Source organism: Apodemus sylvaticus, chromosome 5 (assembly GCF_947179515.1).
Source record: "Apodemus sylvaticus chromosome 5, mApoSyl1.1, whole genome shotgun sequence".
In the NCBI taxonomy this organism is placed as follows: Eukaryota; Metazoa; Chordata; class Mammalia; order Rodentia; family Muridae; genus Apodemus; species Apodemus sylvaticus.
The window spans coordinates 149,366,621-149,387,265 of NC_067476.1; the positions used below are offsets into that span (position 1 = coordinate 149,366,621).

General features: G+C 50.5%; 1 protein-coding gene across 1 annotated transcript; it reads left to right on the forward strand.

Annotated features, from left to right (window-relative positions):
- The first annotated feature begins 7,331 nt into the window (after window positions 1-7,331).
- Window positions 7,332-19,198, forward strand: Ccn5 (cellular communication network factor 5). Its single transcript, XM_052181557.1, has 5 exons — window positions 7,332-7,632; window positions 7,853-7,945; window positions 11,603-11,819; window positions 15,358-15,615; window positions 18,263-19,198. The coding sequence occupies exons 2-5, from the start codon at window positions 7,886-7,888 to the stop codon at window positions 18,481-18,483; spliced, it is 756 nt and encodes a 251-aa protein (XP_052037517.1). The 5' UTR covers window positions 7,332-7,632; window positions 7,853-7,885; the 3' UTR covers window positions 18,484-19,198.
- The last annotated feature ends 1,447 nt before the right edge of the window (window positions 19,199-20,645 follow it).

A 20,645-nucleotide genomic window follows, 5' to 3' on the forward strand; every position in this document is an offset into this window, starting at 1 on the left:
GAGACGCTGAAGTTATGAGTGTAAATCTGACTTAGATCCCATCATCCAGTGTTATGCAGAGGCAGTATATGTATACTTTGGGGGACATTACCCATCCCTAGTCACAATAGCAGTTGGCTAGGGTACCATTTGCCTTTTCAGTCTCTGGAGGAACAGGGACAAACTGATCCCCTTGGGTCTACTCATTGTTCTGTTCAGGGCCCTGTCTAGATCAGCCCACATCCATGGTTTTCATCTGGCTCTAGAGTGAGCAGACAGGTACACATCACTTCTGAGCCCTGAGCATGTAGGCCGTGAGCCTTCTAGTTGGGGGTTCCTGGTCTGGGGCCTTCTCAGCCTCTACACAGAGGAGGAGTCAGTTGCTATTTGCATACAGCAATCAGGAAAGGGCACACATATCACAGTTAACTTTCTTGCAATGTGCACCCTGCCCACAGCACCCTACAGCTGCTTTCTCAGGGGATGGGGAGGCAGTCCAACTGAGACCTGACCTTAGAGCTGCCTGCATATGTCTGGGGAGAAACTCCTAACCCCCCCCCCCCAAGACTCTAAGAACCCCCAGAGCTGGATCCAGCTACCCCGGGTGTCTCCAACATAGGAGAGATCAGCAGGAAGGAACACCAGTTTTGTGACTTCCACCTCTGGTCCTCCATCTGCCTTCCTGAGCATGTGGGTGTGGGACTCTTGTGAGTAGGGCTTTTCCAGGCTGGGATGCAGTTTAGTTGGTATCATGCTTGTCTAGCAAACACGAAGCCATGGGTTCAATTCCCAGCACTGCAAAAACTTGATGCGATAGCTCAATCCTGTAATCCCAGCACTTGGAAGGTAGAGACAGAAGGATCAAAAGTTCAAGGTCATCTGCAGCTACACAGCAAGCTTGAGACCAGCCTGGTCTATGTGGGACTGTCTCAGAAAAAACAAGACACACTCTTCCATGGCAGTCTTAGGGGTGGCTCCATTTAGGACCCCTTCTCCTGATACATCTCAAGCCATTTTAAACATTGGGAGTTTCGGGGTCTGTGTTCTGAGTGGAGAGCCTGTTGTCTAGAGAGCTACCCTGGAGACAGCCACGAGGAGAGAGAATGGATATCCCATCCCCCAACTAGGGACCTCAAGGTTCAAGCTAATGACTGGACAGTGACTCAGCCACCCCATGACTAGAGCCCTCAGGGGCAGTTACTAACTAAGCTCTGCCCTCTCCCCAGCCTAGGCTCTCCCAGATAATGGGAACAATTAGCCCCAAGCCAGGCCACATGTTCACATGGTCCTCGGTTTATTGACCACATATGACTCAGGAGCCAGAAGAGTCTTGGGAGGCTAAAAAGACAACCTGTGATGTCATCACTGGGGACTGGGCCTCACAGAGTTACCTGACATCACTTAGGCAGGGATGGAGAAGGCTTTTTTCTACCTCTCTGAGCAGTCGTGTGGTGTGCCCAAGACCTCGGCATCATTCCCGCCCCAGCTACCAACATACTCCCCAGCTGACACTAGCCTGATCAACTGCAGTTCCCCTCAGCTCCCTGCTCCCATCATGGCTCCATCCAGATTCAATCCCACCACCTCCAGGCCCCTACTTCCTCCTGTCCCTGCTCAGATCACCTTGCTGACAGCTACCCTTGTTTCCAAATTCAGTGTCATGTCCTCTAAGAGGCCTCCCTCTCTTTCTCCTCAGCATTCCCTACTATGTGGAAATCGTCTCTACTGGTCTCTGCCCCCCTCCCCCCACCCCATGGGCTCATGGTGGATAGGGACCTGTTTTTCCTTCTTCTTTAACACCAAGGCATGGCCGGTACGGCCAAGGTTTGTAGAATGAATACATGGAAGATGGATGGATAGATGAGTTAACATGTGGATGAATGTACAAATAGATGGACAGATGGGTCAGACAGACAGACATGCACGGAAGAATGGGCATATGAGTGGTGTATTAGATAGTGGCACCTGTAGGGACCCTAGTGGAGAAGTGTGTCCTTAGAGCCGGGGTCTTTTGAACAAGACAGGAGCTCTCAGGTGGGATAGGAATAGCCTAGCCCCCTGGCTTGGTCACAGATAACTAGTCCCAGCTTAGCAAAGTAGCCTGAACTCTGAGTTATACTGTGGGTCTCTGCTGAAGTCCTTACTCTAAGCCCCTCTCTGAGTGAGAGATTTCCCTCTGGAGATAAGTGGTTACAAGGTATATAAAACATAGACCTCAGGGGCTTGGGGTGCTGGAAAACAAGAGTTACTTCTCACCTACTTTATGGATAAGGCAACCGAGGTCAAAAAAGTCAAAGGATTTGCATAAAGGTGCACAGAGACAAAGCTGGGATTGGAGCCTGGCTTCTTCAGTTCCCTGACGTATGTGAGAATTCTGGAATTTTGGTGTCTTTAAAAGCACAGAAATATAAGAATGTGCTTTCATTTTAATCCCAGGTGTGGGGATATATGATCGTCTGCAGCAGGTGATTATGATTTGCCTTGTGCTCTAGTAGAAACATGGTTTTGCCAGCTGCAGATAGTTTCTATAACTGTGTGATATTTGGAATTCTGGGAATTTTTCAGAGGGCATATAAATGCTAGGGCCCAATGGGGTTAGTAGTTGTTAGTTGTTCATGGGGGGTTGGTTATCGTTTGTTAGTAGTTATGCTCAAAGAAGAGACAAAAGGAAAGAAATTAGATTTAAGGATCTCTCTCTCTCTCTCTCTCTCTCTCTCTCTCTCCCCCTCTCCCTCCCCCCTCTCTCTCTCTTTCCTAGTGATTGACGGTGAAACTGGGAGGAGGCTAAAAGGTGGGAAAAGAAAACCCCACAATGTAGCAAAGACTGGCTACACACTGACTCACTTACACACTTACATGCTAGGCTTTCCCCAGCACGCCTTGAATAAATCCTCATACACATTTCCAAAGCCCTGGCATGTCCCACCATAACCCTCCACTCACCAGCAGCTACACACTTGGCACCATCCTCTTGCTGTCCCCTCGCTCTGAGACCCCAGTTCACACCTGCATATGTGTTATGCCATATGTGTGCCCTGTGATTACCACATTCCAGCCTTTCTGTGAGCGTGTGCCATTTCTCACTGACTCTCTGCCAGCTCAACCTTCCGCCAACTAGTAAACCATCCAAGTCCACAGCTGACCCTGGGGACCTGCCACACAGCACCGGGGACTGCAGGTCTTGGAACAGATATTTGAATTCCTTCCCAGACTGCAGAATATGTGGAAGGAAAGCCACAGAGGGACCCAAACTGTCTCTCCTATCACGGCAGAGCAAGGGTTGTGGGAGGTGTCCATTTTGGAGATGCAACCTCCATTTGAGGGGGGGGGAGCCCATGCCCCTTTCTGTGATCCACATGACATTGCTTGAGATGAAGAAAAAGTCAGCACCAAAGGGCTAAACAGGATGCGTTGTGTGCAACAGGAGATTCTGTGAACAAACCGACAAGCTAGAGATCAAAAGAATTCATCAAAACAAGACCAAATTAATAGCAGACACACAGGCCTGAGCAGGCTGACTGGAGGTATGAATGTAGAGACAGGACTGGGGATGTGTGCTTCAGGGGCAGAGCGCTTACCCACATCCCTGGGTTCTATCCTTAGCACCCACTCCTACCAGGTAAAATAAAACAACAAAATGGTGGCTACAACCAAGACCTAGAGGTTAAGTAATTTAAGGCCTCTGTGAACTACTGATGTAGTTGTGCATCTGAAAACCTAAAACCTGGGTAAGCAAGCAACTTTTAGGGAGTTATAAGAAACCTAAAGAGGGGAGGATGACTCCACGGGTAGTGGATGCAAGCTTGAGGACCTGAGTTTGAATCCCCAAATCTCATATAAAAATGCTGAATCTGTCAGTACATGCCTGTAATGCCAGAACCGGAAGGCAGAGACAGGAGGGTCCTGGCATAGTGAATCATCAACTCTATGTTCAGAGAGAGACCCTGTCTCAAAACAAAAGGTAGAGAGCCACAGAGGAGGAAACTCAGTCTCGACCTGCGGCCTCTTTACCTGTACCCCGTGGTATGCAAGTCTACTCTCGTGCACACAGACACACAAACACTGACATGCCAAAAGATTGGCCCGAGGACAAGCGGGAGTTGAAGTTGAGGCGTCATATTCCCAGATCTGATAGCAGTCAAGACATTCCCAGCCTCAAATAAGCAGCCCTGGGGCTCTGAAGGCAAAGCCCTGAAGAACTGTAGGAGATGGTTCTTATGTTGTGCAGGTTACAAGGGAGATGGGAACCTGCCAAATGAGCTATTTGATAAATGTCCACCGTTACAAATGCTAGATAAGGCAAGCCAAAAAGAACGTTACAGGCCCATTTCATTTATGAACAGATGGAGACACTAAATAAAATACTGACTGAATCCAGCAAGGTTAAAATAATCACATTCCCTCACTATCAGGAAGTTTATCCCAGAGAAAACATCAACCACAGAGGACTCGCCAGCATATCTGCCTCAGAGGATCAAGGGGAAAAAATAGCCCAGCATTCATGACGCCTGGAGCAGACGCGCCTCTTGGACGAGGTCCTTAGTCTTCAGGGAGAAGAAGTACCTTAATCTCACGGAGCTTTTCATAACCAAAAGCTGCGTCTATGTCCTGAAGGGCCAGGAAAAGGCAAGCAGAGCAGACACTGCTGCTGTGGTCTGAAGCCTGGCGCCAGTCAGCGAGGCTAGGAAAGATGCCAGTCTTGCAGTGGGGAGACCAGGTTAGACAAATCACCAGACAGGGATTCAGTATGGGATAACAGTAAGTGGGACTCAGCATGGCTTCCAGGTATGTAGTCACCACCAATGACAAAATAAATGGTATTTTTACACAGTAACTAACCAGGAATATCATGTCAGCTCAAATAGGAGGATCTATGGGACTATGTACATATATACATATTAAAAACAGTAGTTACATATAATCATATATATATGCACATATCATTGCCCCCTTCATTATGTAAATTAAATCTATAAGGAGCATCCAGGACACATATGTAGCTCTAAGCATCATAAGGGATCCATCCCCTCTTTTTTGTCTATGAGTCAGGGTCTCTCTATGTAACCCAAGCTAAAGTTAAACTCCTTATTCTCCTGCCTCAGCCTTATGTCAGCACAGGGATGACATGTGTGCTTGCCCTTGCCTGACTCCAAGCCCCTCTATTAAAGTTTTATGTTTACCTCCCCCTGTACATGAGATCTATGTTCAAGGCACCCCTGTGGAACAAGGCAGCTGTGGAACATCACCATCCCACCTTTGGCCAGAAGCAGAGGAAGAAAGGAGTGTCCAAGTGACAAAAAGAAAGGCCTTCCCTTTAGGGACGGGTCCCAGCCTTTGTGCCCGGCGCTTTGGCATGGCTCACAACAGGAAGCTAGCCACAGGGCCTTGCCTAGCCGCCAAGCTCAGCGCATCACTGTCTTACACAAACTCGGCTCTTGGAGATGGTGGCAGGGAATAGACAGTTATCAGCGTGGACATTGTGCAGGTCTGACTGAGACCCAGAGAGGGTACGGACTTTCTGTGCGGCCACAGAGGGGATGAGCAACCGAGAGAGGGGTGCCAAGCCTGGCTCAGAGTTGACTGCGTACCAGCCACTGTCTATGCCCACCTCGCATGCCAGCCACAAAGTCCAGCTGCTTCTCACTCCACACCTGCCTGACTCCGGCCCTGTGTGTCATTCCTCTGCCCCCACTACCTAACCAAATGACAGCGATCTGCCTTTCCAATCCCGCTGGTGTCATACATGTGGCATAGCCTAGTCTCAATAAACATAGAAAAGACCAAGCAGGGAGCTACAAACAGCAAGTACGGAAGTCGGCCATGCCATGTCTCCCTTAGGCCTCCACTGAGGCAGGTCGCTTAGACTTATTTTCTAGATATTCTACCCACAGTGGTAGGCACAGCCTGTGTGTGACCTGGAAGGAACCTGTAGACTCCATGCTAATTTTCTCTTGAGATAGGGTCTTGCTTTGTAGCCCAGGCTAGCCTCCTGTGTTCTGGGCTCACAGGTATGTTGCACTGTAACTGGTGGAGGTGTTGGGAATCACAGCCCTCTCCAAGCACCTTAGACCCTCCCTGTCCCTTCTTTTCCTCCTCCACCTCCTCTTCCTCCTCTTTTTCCTTCTCTTCTTCTTCCCCTCCTCCTCTTCCTCCTCCTTCTCCTCCCCCTTTCCTCCTCCTCCTTCTAGTAGGAGCTCTTGTAGCCATTCTAGATTCAAACTCTCTATGTAACCAAGGACAGCCTTGAACTTCTGATATTCCAGCTCCACCTCCCAAGTGCTGGGATTGCAGGCACGCACCACCACAGCCAGTTTCTTGCACAATGCTGGGGAACTGAGGGATTTATGTGTGCGAAGCACACACTCCATCACTTGGGCGGTAACCCTGGTATAACCGCAGGCTTTTCTACCCCCGCCCAAGTTCCCAATATAATGACTCTGAGAAGGAATTATTTCTGAATAACAGCCCAGGCCTAAAGCTTTGGCTCGGTCCCACTAGCTCACAAATCAATTAACCTGTTTATTCTATTCTGCGCATGCCAGTTTCAGGCGTCCATCAACGTTCAGGGCGAATCTCTTCCTGCTTGACTCTATCCCAGAACCTCTCCTCCCCCTCCCAAGATGTCCCGCCTTCTATTTCCTGCCTCAGCTCATTGGCCAATCAGCCTTTTATCGACAGATGATGATTTTACCTAGAACACAGAAGATTGTCTCTGCACCCTGATTTTTAAATCCCATGTCCTCCTACCCAGCATCCGTTGATAGGACCTTAAGGGCATCCCCTGTACCCAATGGATACAGTTGGTGATGTGAATCCTGTGTTTCATTCTCTGCACATTCCTGTCCAGTCCAGTGCCCAGGAAGCCACACGCCCACCAGGCACCTTCTGCACTGAGTATGCCAGGCTACTTTGCTAGGTCCCTCCTCTGGAAATTTGCTCATGCTGTTCCCTCTGGAACATTCTACGGCAGAGCCTTGTTAGCTTTCAGAAATGGCATCTCCCTCAGAAGTTGTATCCCACCCTTAGCCTGAACAAGGTGGGGCTCCTTACTGTTTTCATTGTGCCCCCATCCCCCAGGCTCTGGTCCCAGGTCTGTTCTGTGTCTCCAGTCCTACAGAGCCCCTCAGAGCTGGTAGAATCCGACAGAGACAGTTTAGCTCAATCAGATCAGCAGAGTCCAGCAAGTGCCAGCACACAGTAGGCTCTGTCTGCTTAGACTTGGCCACACTAGGGCCACACTAGGCCCAGGAGGATAGGGAGGCTCTTGGTTGCCAAGAGCAGACAGGCCGCCAGGGAAGCGCTACTCTGGGTCACACCCACCTCTGGGTGGCTGCCAGTCTCCCAGCCAGAAACAAACCACAGGCTGGGTCTGCTCTGTGCCCAGAGCCTGAGCTACAGGGCTCAGGACACCGTGGGTCAGATCTGCAAAGCATTTGACAGATGCTTCTGATCTCCAGAGGACCCTGGGGTGGGACAGGGGCCTTGGCAAGGCTGCAGCTACTGTGGCAGCGGCTTGGGATGGAGGTCTTTCTTGCTGGGAACTGAGGAGCTGAGAGGCTCCTGTGAGCTTGTCCTAAATTTGGCACTTGCGGTGGCTTGGGCTTCACACACTGTCAGACTCCTTCTTGGTGGCCTCCACAGCCTCGCCTTCAGGTAACTGGGCTTATTTCTGGGACCATGGGGAGAGGTGTAAGGACTATAAATCTATAAATGTGTGTGTGTGTGCACGAGTGTGTGTGTGTGTGTGTGCATGTGTGTGCGTGTGTGTGTGTGTGTGTGTGTGTGTGTGTCTTCTTCCCTCTCTCTCTGTATTCACTTAGAAGGGACATCATTCCCTCTAGAACATAAAATAGACTCAGGTCTCACCCCCCAGGTTTGAAGCTGGCTCCACAAGGGACACGGTGACATGAGGGGCAGCCCACGGATCCATCTTCTGGCCACCTCCTTCCTCTGGCTCCTCTCTGTGGTAAGACATTCCGGTCTTGAAAGACAGCCGAATTCTGGGTGGTGGGATAGATGTGTGGGCACAACTTAGAGCTCTTGGAAAGGCCCTACACTGGGTACAGTCTGGTCTTTGTGCCCAGGCTTCCCTCTCTGGGCCCAGACAGTTTGCAAGTTCTGCTGTGTGATCTCAGGCAAGTGTCCTTCCCTTTCTGAGCCTCAGCTTTGGTTGAATGGGTACAATGTTCATGAGGCCTCCGAGGAGACCACCGAGGAGAACTACTCCACAGACGATAGCACAGGTCCTGGACCTAGATGAGTGTCTAAAAGAGGACAGTGAGACCCTCCAGTCTCCTCACAGAAACTAAATTGGATGTGGGTGCTATGTAGCTCTGAACCAGGACAGAGATGGATGCTGGGGTCTGATTGCAGAGTACAGTCCCTGAGGGTATGGCATGCTGGCCCCCAGGCAGCCAGTGACCTTTAGCCCTGATCAGAGAGAACAGGAGACATCCCTGTGGTAAATGTCCTTGTCCCTTGATTCACATAGGACATCTTTTAGTTCACTTGTGAGTAATTCCATTTATTTCACTTTTACAACTGTCTTACAAGAAATTGTCCTGTTTTGGCCAAAGGAGACTCAGAGAGGGTAAGTAACATGCCCAAAGCCACACAGCAAAGAAAAAGAACAAAAGAAGAGCTTCATGGTGGAGACTGGGGCAGACATGTTTGTGTCTGGAGGAAACCCTAGTCTGTGTCTCTCCACCCTAACCTGAGCAATACCTCACACTGGCTGTTGACTTCCCAGTAACAAGGAGTTAGGGCCTGGAGCCAGTGGAGTGTGGGTATAAACATCTCCCTCCCTGGACCAACTGGCTTCCCGTCTTGGAAGGGGGTGGACAGAACATGGTGCTGGAGTGGGTAGCTTAGGGAGCCTCCTGGACCCCAGGACGGGAGGGTTCTGAGAGGCTGAGGAAGAGCTGCCTGCCCTAGATTGGCCACCGGAGTGACCTTTGTGAAGCCATTCTTTCCTGGTCCGGGAAGTTGATTGACATCTGGCACAGAGACCTGGGAGTGCCATCACGGAGAGGGTGTGAAGCCACACCCTTCCCAGGGGAGGGAATTCTGGGTCTTCCAGGCAGGCGGTGGGCTCCAGGCTCTGGACTGGGGCAGGAGCAGGGAACCTGGAAATAGTGAAGTGATGTTGATGGGGGGCTGACAGTGACCAGAGACCTAGTTACTTAGTCTGGGGAGACCAAGGCAAAGGAGGCAGCTTGGATATGGGGACAGGATGGTCAGCAAAGGTGGGGAGAGGAGGGAGGCCAGAGGGGCGCTGCTTCCACATGCTAAGCAAGAACACCTGCCCCGCCTAGTCGCCGTCCTTGAACTGAGGGCAGGAGCTGAGGCCGAGGTTCAGGTGCTAAAGGAGCCCCTGGAGGACAACAGGTTCAAGAGTTAAGTTTGGGCCCTGGCTTCCCACCATCCTGGATTCCGATCCTGTCCCACGGCTTTCCAGGTATTCACCGCCTGTTTTGTCCTCATTGTTTTGGAGTTTATTCTGAAACAATGTATCACTCTGTAGCCCAGGCTGGCCTGGAACTCACTATGTAGCTCAGGCTAACTTCAAAATTCTTCTGCCTCAGTCTCCTAAATGTTAGTTCATCATCTTTAAATCAGACATGCCACCCGTACCTCACAGGAAAGGGCTAAACGGAAACCGTGTCCACACAGCGCTCAGCGTAAGGGTATCATTAGTGGCTTTTCCTGGAGTCAGGACCCGGAGAAGCCAGAAGCTACCAAGAGCCTGCAGCAGGCCTAGGGCTCAGCAGAAGGCTTGTTTTGTGCTTAGCCAGTTCTGCTCAGCCAAGGGAGTCAGACCCCTGCTCCGAAAGTCCGTTTCTTTCCTCTCAAAACAATTACAACTGAGCTACCCAAGAATGTATTATATGCCATGTTGAGATTACACAGAAGGCTTGGAGAGATGACAGGGCATGCTCAAGGCAAGCTCCCAGAGGCTACTGGTCCAGGGACCCTCTGGATCCTGAAATTCCGCAGAGTGCCGGGCTTTAGGTAGGGACCACTCACTGGTCAGACAAGCAGCAACTCTGGGGCGGCCCCTGCTGGCCAGAGTGAGAACTGCGGGCCCTGGAAAGTAGGTTTTTTTTTGGGGGGGGGGGGGGGGACTCTGGTCCAGGGGTGGGCAGGATGGGGGTCCGCGGTAAACGGATCATGGTTTTCTTGGGCCCATCAAGAGGTTTTGGGTCTTTAGGTTTTTTTCCCTAAATTAAAATCCTCTATATGACGCCTTCTACTCCTGTTGAAGACTGATCGTCCACTGGTGGGGTAGGCAGTCTGGAACATCTTAAGTGGTACCTCCCTCTTGGTCCCCGCCCTCTCGGGAGCTCATGGCTTCTGGTACTTTATTTGTGTATTTCTGTGGGTGGGTGACACTGGGGTGGGTGACACTGGGGTGAAGCCCTGCAATGAATGGGTACTGAGCCCCTGGCTCAGTTTTTGCCTCTTTTAGAAGTGTCCTCTTCTGGGGCCGAGAGTACACATCAGCGAGGTGGGCGTGGTACGACTCCTAGATCTGACTGGGTGACCCTGCTTCAAGGAGTTCCCATTTGTGCAGGGTGGTCGGGGAGTGTAATGGTGTGATATGGGGGTGGAGAGTTGGGGTGGGCTGGGCCAGAGGGGCTGTGGACCTAGATGGTTTTTAGAAGCTTCTAGACAGCATATTAAATAGATCACAGGTCCTGCCTCTGTGATTTCTTGTTTCGTGAGTCCCAGAGGAGGCTGGGGAATCTGTATTGCTCTTTCCTGGCTAATCTGATTGTGCACTTAAGGCTGGGAAACGCATTGGGCTGTGTCAAGACCTGGAAATTGCATGTTCCGTTTGACTCCTTCAGCCTGAGGGGTAAGAACACACCCTTCACTTCATATCACTCCTCAGGCTTTTGCACTTGCCGTTTTGTGAGTGCATAGCAAAGATGGCCACCGGAGTTAGCCACGTTTGGGAAGGTGAGGAGATTGCTTGGTGGGTAAAAGGTTCTCAATGCAAGTCCGAGGACCCCAGATTGAGACCAGACACCCATGTGTAGCAGCCGCTCACAGTGGGACACATCTCTACCTCCCAGAGCTGAGCGGGCAGCAACCGACAGATCTTCAGGTTCACCTGGCTAGGCAGCTTAACCAATCCGGGATTGTCAGTCTTGGTGAGATACTCTGTCTCAAAAGTAAAAGTTAGAGACTGATACATTCCTCCCCGATGTTGATGTCTTCATAAACACATAAACACCTGAGGGCTACGGATACATGTGCAAGCCAGAAACAAAGAAACAAAAAGCTAGACACATTGTTGACCCCCTATCCATGCTCAGGGGTTAGTGACATCATTTCCTGTCCCCCTTTTACAAATGAGGATGCTCAGGCTTGGAGAGTTCAAGAAGCCAATAAGGCAGAGCCTAGAACTGAGACTGACCTGAGTCCTTGCTCAAGGTCAGGGCAGGACCACCTCTTAGGAGCACGGTGTGGCATGACTCAGGCTGAAGGCAGGTTCTGCCTGACCCCGAGGCCATGCTGAGGATCCCACACTGTCTGGTCTGGCGCAGAAGTGACCAGTTGTGAGAGTCTCCGTACCTTCCATGATAGTCAAAACTGAGTGAGGTTTCTGTCTCCTCAGGTGTGCGCCCAGCTGTGCCCGACCCCCTGTGCCTGTCCTTGGACACCACCCCAGTGCCCGCCGGGGGTACCCCTGGTGCTGGATGGCTGTGGCTGCTGTCAAGTGTGTGCGCGGAGGCTGGGGGAGTCCTGCGACCACCTGCATGTCTGCGACCCCAGCCAGGGCCTGGTGTGTCAGCCTGGGGCAAGCCCCGGTGGCCACGGGGCTGTGTGCCTCTGTAAGCAGGTTTGCCAGACCAGTGTATGTGTGTGGGGGGGGGGGGGAGGAGGGTGTCAAGGCCATGAGATCCAGAGTCAAAGTGGAGCCCACTCTCTGTATCTCTTTCACCCCACTTTAGGCGCTAGGTTTATTCAGCTCAACTGGTGACCCAAGGACCCGCTCCCTGTTTCTCCCCTCATCCTCTGCTGGGACCTGATGGTGATTTCCATTCACACACATCCACATCATAGCAAGCTTCCAGAGCTGGGCCAACAGCTGCCCTAGGCAAATGTACGGCCCCGTGGAGAGCAAGGGTGCACAGGCTATATGAGGGAGTGGCGTGTGCCACAGCAGTGCTGGGCACTTGTCCTGTGGCACAAGTTCTACAAAAAGGGAAACTGAGGCTCAAAGATGTTAACTAGCGTGCTCTATGCCCTACAGCCTGTTCCCTCTCCAAACAGATTTAAGTAACAGTCCACTCCCTCCATACCAGGACTGGGAGCCTCAAGCTTGCTTGCCTTCCTTCCTTCCTTCCTTCCTTCCTTCCTTCCTTCCTTCCTTCCTTCCTTCCTTCCTTCCTTCTTTCTTTCTTTCTTTCTTTCTTTCTTTCTTTCTTTTTTTCTTTCTTTCTTTCTCTCTGTCTCTGTCTCTGTCTCTGTCTCTCTCTCTCTCTCTCTCTCTCTCACACACACACACACACACACACACACACACACACACACACACACACCATGCTGTTTTCTGGTGGCATTGGACGTGTGACATCCCTCACCACTCTCTCTCAGGCCTAGGTGTCACACCTCTGACACTTTGGGGCAGGACTTGATGCCCAGTACCAGGACCGCTGTTACTGAGAAGCTTTCCATGGCCTGACCTTTGGCAGCTCCCTCTCTGCCTTTGAGGTGCCAGCATCAGCTGTCGGTGGTGACCTTTCCAAGGGCCCCCAAAAGCAAAATTACCCCAGTTGAAACTTTACAGAAAGAGATGGCTCAGTTTTTGTTTTGTTGTTTTTATTTGTTTTTACAATTCATCTATTTTTCTCTAAGTATACTTCATGTTTTGACAAAACAACCTCCTCCCTTCCCTTTCTTGTTCCTGTTCTCTGCTCCAGCCATACCAGCCTTGAGCACCCAGGTCAGGGTCTGGACCACAGGGCCTTTGCATTGGAGGTTCCTCTATGCTCATTCTTTCCCCAGGCGCACACGTGGGAAATTCCCTCACTTCCTTCACATTCCGACTCAAGTGCCACTTCATCTGTGAGGCCCTGTCACTATATTTAAGAAATTGCAAATACCCCTAGTACCTTCGCCAAATATTTGACTAGGCCTGGTGCATTATATAACACCAGGCAATGCAGCTTTGGCTCGTTGGCTGTGTTTATTTCCACTGGAGTGCTCCAGTGGGGAGGACGTTTGCCCATGTGCCCACACATCCTGAATTACAACTGCCTGGCACATGGCCTAGGCCACAGGAGGTGCTCAGCAAACATTCGTGGCTTCACGTGGATGCCAGCGGATGTTCTAATGGAGCTGGCAGTCACGGGAGCCCTGTCCTATGTCCTGTGAGAAAACACCATAGGAGTCCACTTCACTTTATCCTTAACACAGAGGTAGATCCCAATGTAGCCCCTATCTTGCAGGTGAGGGAGCTCAGCTCAGAAAGGGTTAAATCACTTAAGTGGGTCACAGAGCTTACAAGTGGTGGAAGGAAAAAAACCTGTAGCTCTGCGATTGCTGCCTTGCTACTGACTTCCGGAGGGAAGAAAGAACCCAGAGATTCCCAGCTAGCAAGGCCACGGCTTGTGCTCAGGGAGGCTGAGGACCTCAGATGAAGGCTGGTGTCATGGATGGAAGGGGAGGTTGCCAGCAGAGGGGATTTGAAGCAGGCTTGGAGGAAACAAGGGCTTGGCTGCTGGGCATGGGCACAGCTGGGTAGGATCCTGAGACAGTTCATGGGGTTTGCAATGTCAAGGAACCTCCCCATGCAAAGCTACCCCACTGAAGGACTGGCTGCCCAGCCCCACACGCCCCACACCCGCCAGCTCCCAGCTGATGGTCTATGAGGTGCGGGGAACTCTTGCTAAAGTTATCATCTGTCCTCCTGTTGACTTTCCTAAACATGCCTCTGTTTGTCAGGTCATCCTGGTAACTGGGGGCCAAAGCTGAGGCAGAAGTCAGGGTGTGTGTGCGCGCGCGTGTGTGTGTGTGTGTGTGTGTGTGTAATGGGTATGTGTGATGTGTGTGTACATGCGATAGGTGTGTATGTGTGATGAGTGTGTATGATGTGTGTGTGTGTGTGAGTGGTATGATTAGTGTGTGTGTGATGGGTGTGTGTGATGAATGTATATGTGTGTGATGAGCATGTGTGTGTGTGAGATGTGTGTGTGTGATAGGTGTGTATGATGTGTGTATAACTGTGTGTGATGGGTATGTGTGATGTGTGTGAGTGGTGTGATCAGTGTATGTGTGATGGGTGTGTGTGATAGGTGTGTGTGTGTGTGTGCGTGCATGCGCGTATGCATGCACGTGTGTTCATACACACATGCATGTGTGTGGTGGATGTGGTAGGATGAACCCAGAAGTGGCAAGGCCAGGTAGGGATCAAGGCACAGCTGCCTGTGAGGTTTCTAGGGAACCATTGACAACAGGGTCCAGGTCAGAAGGTCTTTGTGTCCAAGGAGTTGTGATTTGGAGGAAGTGGGAACAGAGAATCATCCTCTGAGGAGAATAAGGGGATGTCATGGAAAGTATTCTGGGCCTCAGCCCTGCAGACAGGCAGTGGCATGAAGGCCCACATCTGAAGGCATCTCTGTGTATTCCTTAGGTGTTCCTTACGTGCCTGGCCCTGTGCTGGGTGCTCTGTGCTGGCCCATGTGGCCTGAGGGCACGAGTTTCTGTTATCATCGATGGCGATGGGGCCACTCAGAGGATTTAAGCAGCTGACATAAAGCTCTAGAACCAGAAAATGAAACCTGACCAGACAGGGATGGCGTCACATAGGAAGAAGACAAAGGCTGCGCGTGAAGCCCCAGTCCCAGGGTGTGCTTCCATGCTAAATCCTAAAGATTATTAACATCGAAGGGTGTCTAGCCCAGGCTGGCCTTGAACCTCTGAATCTCTTGCCACCACTTCCCAAATGCTAGGCTTACAGGAGTGCCACCAAGCATGCCACCACAGCGTTTATACAAAGCTGGAGATCGGGCTTGGGGGCCTTGAACCTGCTAGTCAAGCTACAATCCATAAGCCAAGGCTTCATTTTGTCAGATTCGTCACACGCATAAGTTCATTTCTTCTATAATGCTCTGTGAAATAAGTTCCAACATACCCTATTTTTCCACATGGAGAAACTGAGGCAAGAAGTGAAATTACTTGGCCCACAGCTAAGAAAATACAGATCTGAAGCCCAAGGCAGGCTTCCAGATGCCTCTCTGTCTTGCTGAAGAGGGAGGGCCAGCCAGTGGGGCAGGGGTGCGCTGAGGGGCGGGGACAGCACAGGCTGCAGGTCTTGGGCTCTGACCTCAGGACCCTGTGCTGGTCCTCTTTCTCCTCCCTGTGCAGTGGAAGAGGATGACGGGAGCTGTGAGGTGAATGGCCGCAGGTACCTGGATGGGGAGACCTTTAAACCCAATTGCAGGGTCTTGTGCCGCTGTGATGGTGGTGGCTTCACCTGCCTGCCGCTGTGCAGAGAAGATGTGCGGCTGCCCAGCTGGGACTGCCCACACCCCAGGCGAATACAGGTGCCGGGAAGGTGCTGCCCCGAGTGGGTGTGTGACCAGAGACTGACACCGCCGGCGATCCAGCCTTCCGTGACCCAAGGTGAGTGAGGGAGGGGTAGATCCCGGGCCACCAGGGCCTCAGCTGCAGCAGCTCCTAGCAACAAAACTGACAAGCTGACAAACCAAAAGGAAACCACTTAGGGATATCATTTTAATTAAGAAGTCATTACAAATAAATTTCAAGGGACTCGAGATATGGCTCGGTAGTTAAGAGCACTTGCTGTTCTTATAGAGGATCTAGGTTCAGTCCTTAGCACCAACATGGTCGCTCAGAACCACCCATAACTTCAGTTCCAGGGGCAGCCGATGCCCTCTTCTGATCACTGTGGGTACCAGGCATGCGCATTATGTTCATACATACAAGAGGCAAAACACACATAAAATAAGAATAAATAGATCTTAAGACATAAGAGTTCAACTTCAGAGGGCTGAGTTGGGTGGGTGGGGTGCAGGAGGAAGGAGCATTAGCATTCCTGAGTGAAATTTTGCATCTCACAGCAGTATAAATATAAGTGGCATAAGAGTGTAGAAAATAAATACAGAATAATATAGTATATAAAATACATATGTATATAATATATTTTGATACTTAAATACATGTGGACAAGTTATAATATTATAAACACATGATTGGATTTAGGTAAAAATCCATAGGTAAAAGATTATATAAAATCTGGACCAGGCAAGACTGGAGTTTGGCCCACGGCCCAGGGCAGGTCAGAGGGCGTTGAGCAAGACAGCTTCATCCTTCCATAAACTTTTCAACTCTGGGATTTTGTTGTCCTGTTTCCTTAAAAACACTGTTCTTACCACATGAATTTGACTGGGGAAGGTGACCAGGAAGTGGTTCTGTGCATGCCCCCCCCCCCCCATCAGCTCTGGCCATGCTTGCTGGGTGACTCTGAGACGGCTGTTGAAGTTCCTGGCCTTAGTTTCTCCAACTGGAAGATGGTGCTAACACCTACCCTTCATATCAAAAAGCCATATAAAAACCCTGCCTCCCATCTGACCTCCATTGTGTACAGGACCATGAGCACACTTGCAGTTATTCCTCTGTAGCCATAGACTCAATCATCTGTGTATCAAAAACAGTGTCGTGGAAACAATTTAAGCTGATTCCAGACAAGCTTACAAATAAAAGAGACTCAGACTATGGTTATTTTATTTGGCTTTGACAGTTACAGGGGGTAAGCCCTAGTCCACTCTTCTGACTGCAGGCCTGGCTGCCTCCCCAGTGGTGTGCCCCAGACACTTGCTGTTTCTCCTGGCCATGTGCTCATGGTTTCTCTCCCCTCATGCAGGCTTCCTCCTCCTCTCATTTATCCCCATCCTCCAATCAGGTCACTCCAAGCCCACCTACCTCCAGTCCCTCCAGTAACTGGCTGTAGCTAATTTTATTTAACAAATAGTTTTAAATCAAGGGGCAAAGTTTGCACAACAAAAGCTTGTAAACATGACAAGTCACTCCATAAAAGCTTGTAAGCATGAGAAGTCGCTCAATAAAAGCTTGTAAACATTCAAAGTTGCTTGTAGGCCTAGACCTACAATTGGAATTTAGCATTACAATACATAGCAACAGACCAAAGCTCAACAAAATAGTTTTGTATTCGGGCCTGCACTGAGCATGTGCAGACTATTCCTTAGCAAAGAAACTAAGGTTTCAGAACTATCCAGGAAAACTTCTGTTTTAGCTAGTGTCAGTGATTGGGAGGTGACCTGTGTTCCTGGGAGTATCTGTGTGATGTCTGTGCTGAGCAGGGTTTCTCACCATCAGCATCAGTGATGTTTGGGATGGGCTGAGTCATCTTTTGTGGTGGCGGGTGGAGAGGGAGGTGGGTGATGGAGAGGGAGGTGGGTGGTGGGAGGGTGGGCTGTTGAATATGATGTGGGATGTAGAAAGACAACCTTGCCTCCACCCTCTAGATGTCAGTAGCAACACCCCTCCCCCAAGGCCCTTGCTTACTTTCATTGACTGTGACAGTGGAAAATGTCTCTAGACATTGCCACATGCTGTCAGAGCTAGGAGGAAGAACATCAATCATAAGGAAAGGAGAATCAGGGAAGAAAAGGTAGGCCATGGGGAGCCTGCCATCTTGGGCTCTTCAGGCCACAGTACCATGGCACACAAGTGGTAAGACACCAAGTATCAGTGAGTAGGAAGGTAGAAAAAAAAAAAGAAAGATGGCGTGTGGAGGAATTTCCCTTAATTATCTGATTGGCTAAGAAAGATGACAGATAGCCAATCGCTGGACTAAAATAAGGTGTCAGGGTTTTCCCCAGCAAGACAGGAAGAGGCAGGTAGGAGGAGGAGTTGGGGGAGACTGTGAATGGGGGGCCAGCAGAGGGAGAGTTGTTGGAAGGAAGATGGAGGTAGAAGTGCTTTTTTGCCTGGAGAAAATGCAGTATCAGGGATTTCATAGCTGGGGAAGAAAGTGGTGTAGAGGTGCATCTGCCCAATACAGGCGTTCAGTTTAGAAATATGCAACCAAGTTGCGTTTTCCTTGCATGGGCTTATTGGGGTTGGAGATTTACCACAACATTAGCCTTTGTTAGTTGTTTCGTGACCAATGTCAGCAGAATGCTCAGCAAGAAACTAAGGCTAATCAGCCTTGCCAGGTTCCCTGTGATGGACGCAGGTGAGCTGACCGAGCTGCTGGGCTCCAACTTCTCTTCTTTCTAACTCCCAGGACACCAACTTTCTGCCCTTGTCACTCCGGCTTCTGCTGATGCCCTCTGTCCAAACTGGAGCACAGCCTGGGGCCCCTGCTCAACCACCTGTGGGCTGGGCATAGCCACCCGAGTGTCCAACCAGAACCGATTCTGCCAACTGGAGATCCAACGCCGCCTGTGCCTGCCCAGACCCTGCCTGGCAGCCAGGAGCCGCAGCTTACGGAACAGTGCCTTCTAGAGCCAACTGGAGATGCGGGTACAGGGCCTGCCATCTGCAGCAGATGTCCCTAGGGCCAGGCCCTGGACTGATGGTAGAAGTCCCTCTCCATGATCTTGGCTGCAGTTAACTTTCATGGTTGGAGTCACTGTGCAGAACCCCTGAGTGGTCCCTGCACTGTCTGAGGTAGGTGAAGCAGGTGACCAGCTCCATTTCTTTGATTCAGACTGGGATTCTGACCCAGGCTTCTGGGTTTTCCTGACTAGTTCCTTGGAACTTCCCTGTACCAAAAGGACAACCAAAAAGACCTTGAAGGCTAGGCTGTGCTGGGCCAGCCTGGCCACCTTGCTGGGATAACGGTAGTAATAAGGTACCAGGCAGCCGATTGCCCAAAGCTTCCAATTCCCTACTTGGACTTCTGAGTGCTTGTCCCCAAAGATTATGGGTGAACTCGCAAGTGTGCCTTCCCTGATCTGAGAGCACCCTGCCTGGCCGGGAAGAATTCAGGGGCAGGATTCTCTGTGAACATGAAGAGATGAAATCACTCTATCTTAGGAACATTCACAAAGAGAACTTGACTCCTGTATTTGTAAGAATGCACGTCTCTTAAGCGCTCCCAAAGCAGGAGGCACCACACTTCTGGCAGACCAGGGCCTTTCTCTTCAGCATGAGAGAGAGAAGGGACAGCAGAGTTCCATCCTCTGGAGGACTGGCCCAGCCTGGAATAAACACCCAAATCAAGTGTAAGATTTTGTGTGGTGTCTTGTGTTTTTGTGTAGAAATAAAACAAAAATAAGACCCACCTAAATATAAATGTTACATCCTCTGCCACCGTCCACGTTGTGGCTTGGGAGACAGCTTGGTTGGTAAAGTGTTTGGCAGGATAGCATGGGCAGCTGGGATCAATCTCTGGAACCTACATGCAAAGGGCAGGGGTGGTGATGCTCTCTTGTGATACCTGTGCTGGGGAAGTGGAGGCGGGAGGGCTCCCAGGGCTCCATAGCCAGACAGCCTCACCTATTTGGTAAATTTGAGGCCAGTGAGACATCTGGAAAGAAATATCCAGGAGGCAACTGGAGTGACCGCTCAGCGGTTAAGAGCATGTGCCGCTCTTACAGACCGCCTAGGTTTGATTCCCAGTGTCACATCAAGTGGCTCACAACTGCCTGTAACTCCAGCTCCAGGGGTCTGATGTCTCTGCAGGTGCCTGCCCTCACGTGCGCACATGTGTGCATGCACACACACACACACACACACTCACAAGCAACAAATATTTTTTAAACTAGAGTTATCATCAAGGTCTAACCAAGCCCCATCAAAGATGTCTCTGGATGGCTTGGTGACACATGCTTTTAATCCCAGAACTCCGAGGCAGAGGCAGGTGGATGGATCTCTGTGAGTTTGAGGGCAGCCTGGTCTACATTTTGGGTTCCAGGCCAGCCAGAGCTACAAGGTGAGATCCTGTCTCAAAAATCAAAATCTAAACAAACAATAGTCTCTGTGTTTAAACAGTGATTTTTTTCCCTATGAAACTTTAAGATGCGTATCATTGACACAGATGTGAAAGGCACAAACTCTGACTTGAGTCTTTACAACTGTGCATCTGTGTGACCAACACCTCCATCCAAGTATACAATGTTCTCGTCACCTCAGAACCGTCCTGTGCTTCCTGCAGCTGTGTTCTCTTGATCAGGTGACCCCCATCCTACCTGATTTCAGTCTCCACAGGTGTGAGTTTTACCTGTATCCGAGGTTTGCACACTGCAAGCCTCACACTCTTTAATGACCAACTTGTCCCACTCAACAGGAAAAGAAAAGAACCTTCATTTAGCATAGGTACTGAGTCCTTCGGAGAGACCAGCTGGAGAACCAAGCCCAGCACCACACCTGAAAGTGAGTGAGAGCTGCCTCCTGGTGGTAGGCGAGAGGTTGACAGACCCAAAGCTGTCCCTGAAGGCAGAAGGAACCTTAGGATGCAAGGCTGCCACTCTCCCAGAGTCACCAATCTGGGAGGAAGGGCAGCCTGCAGTGATTCTGTAGTCAGAATGATGGACGGCAGAGACAGGAGCCCTCCCTGTGTGAAGAGATGGTGTTGGGCTCATAGGTGCTGATGATCTGCTTCCTCACTAGGGCTTTCTGAGCTGAGCTAACTGGGTCTGCCTGGCTGAAAGTGTCTGTGCTCA

What these genes read in the sequence shown, in the direction of transcription:
- Ccn5 (XM_052181557.1), top strand. Translation starts at nt 7,886, where the DNA reads ATGAGGGGCAGCCCACGGATCCATCTTCTGGCCACCTCCTTCCTCTGG. An exon ending in CCACGGGGCTGTGTGCCTCT is followed by an intron (nt 11,820 to 15,357) that starts GTAAGCAGGTTT and finishes CTCCCTGTGCAG; the next exon opens with TGGAAGAGGATGACGGGAGC. An exon ending in CCAGCCTTCCGTGACCCAAG is followed by an intron (nt 15,616 to 18,262) that starts GTGAGTGAGGGA and finishes TCTAACTCCCAG; the next exon opens with GACACCAACTTTCTGCCCTT.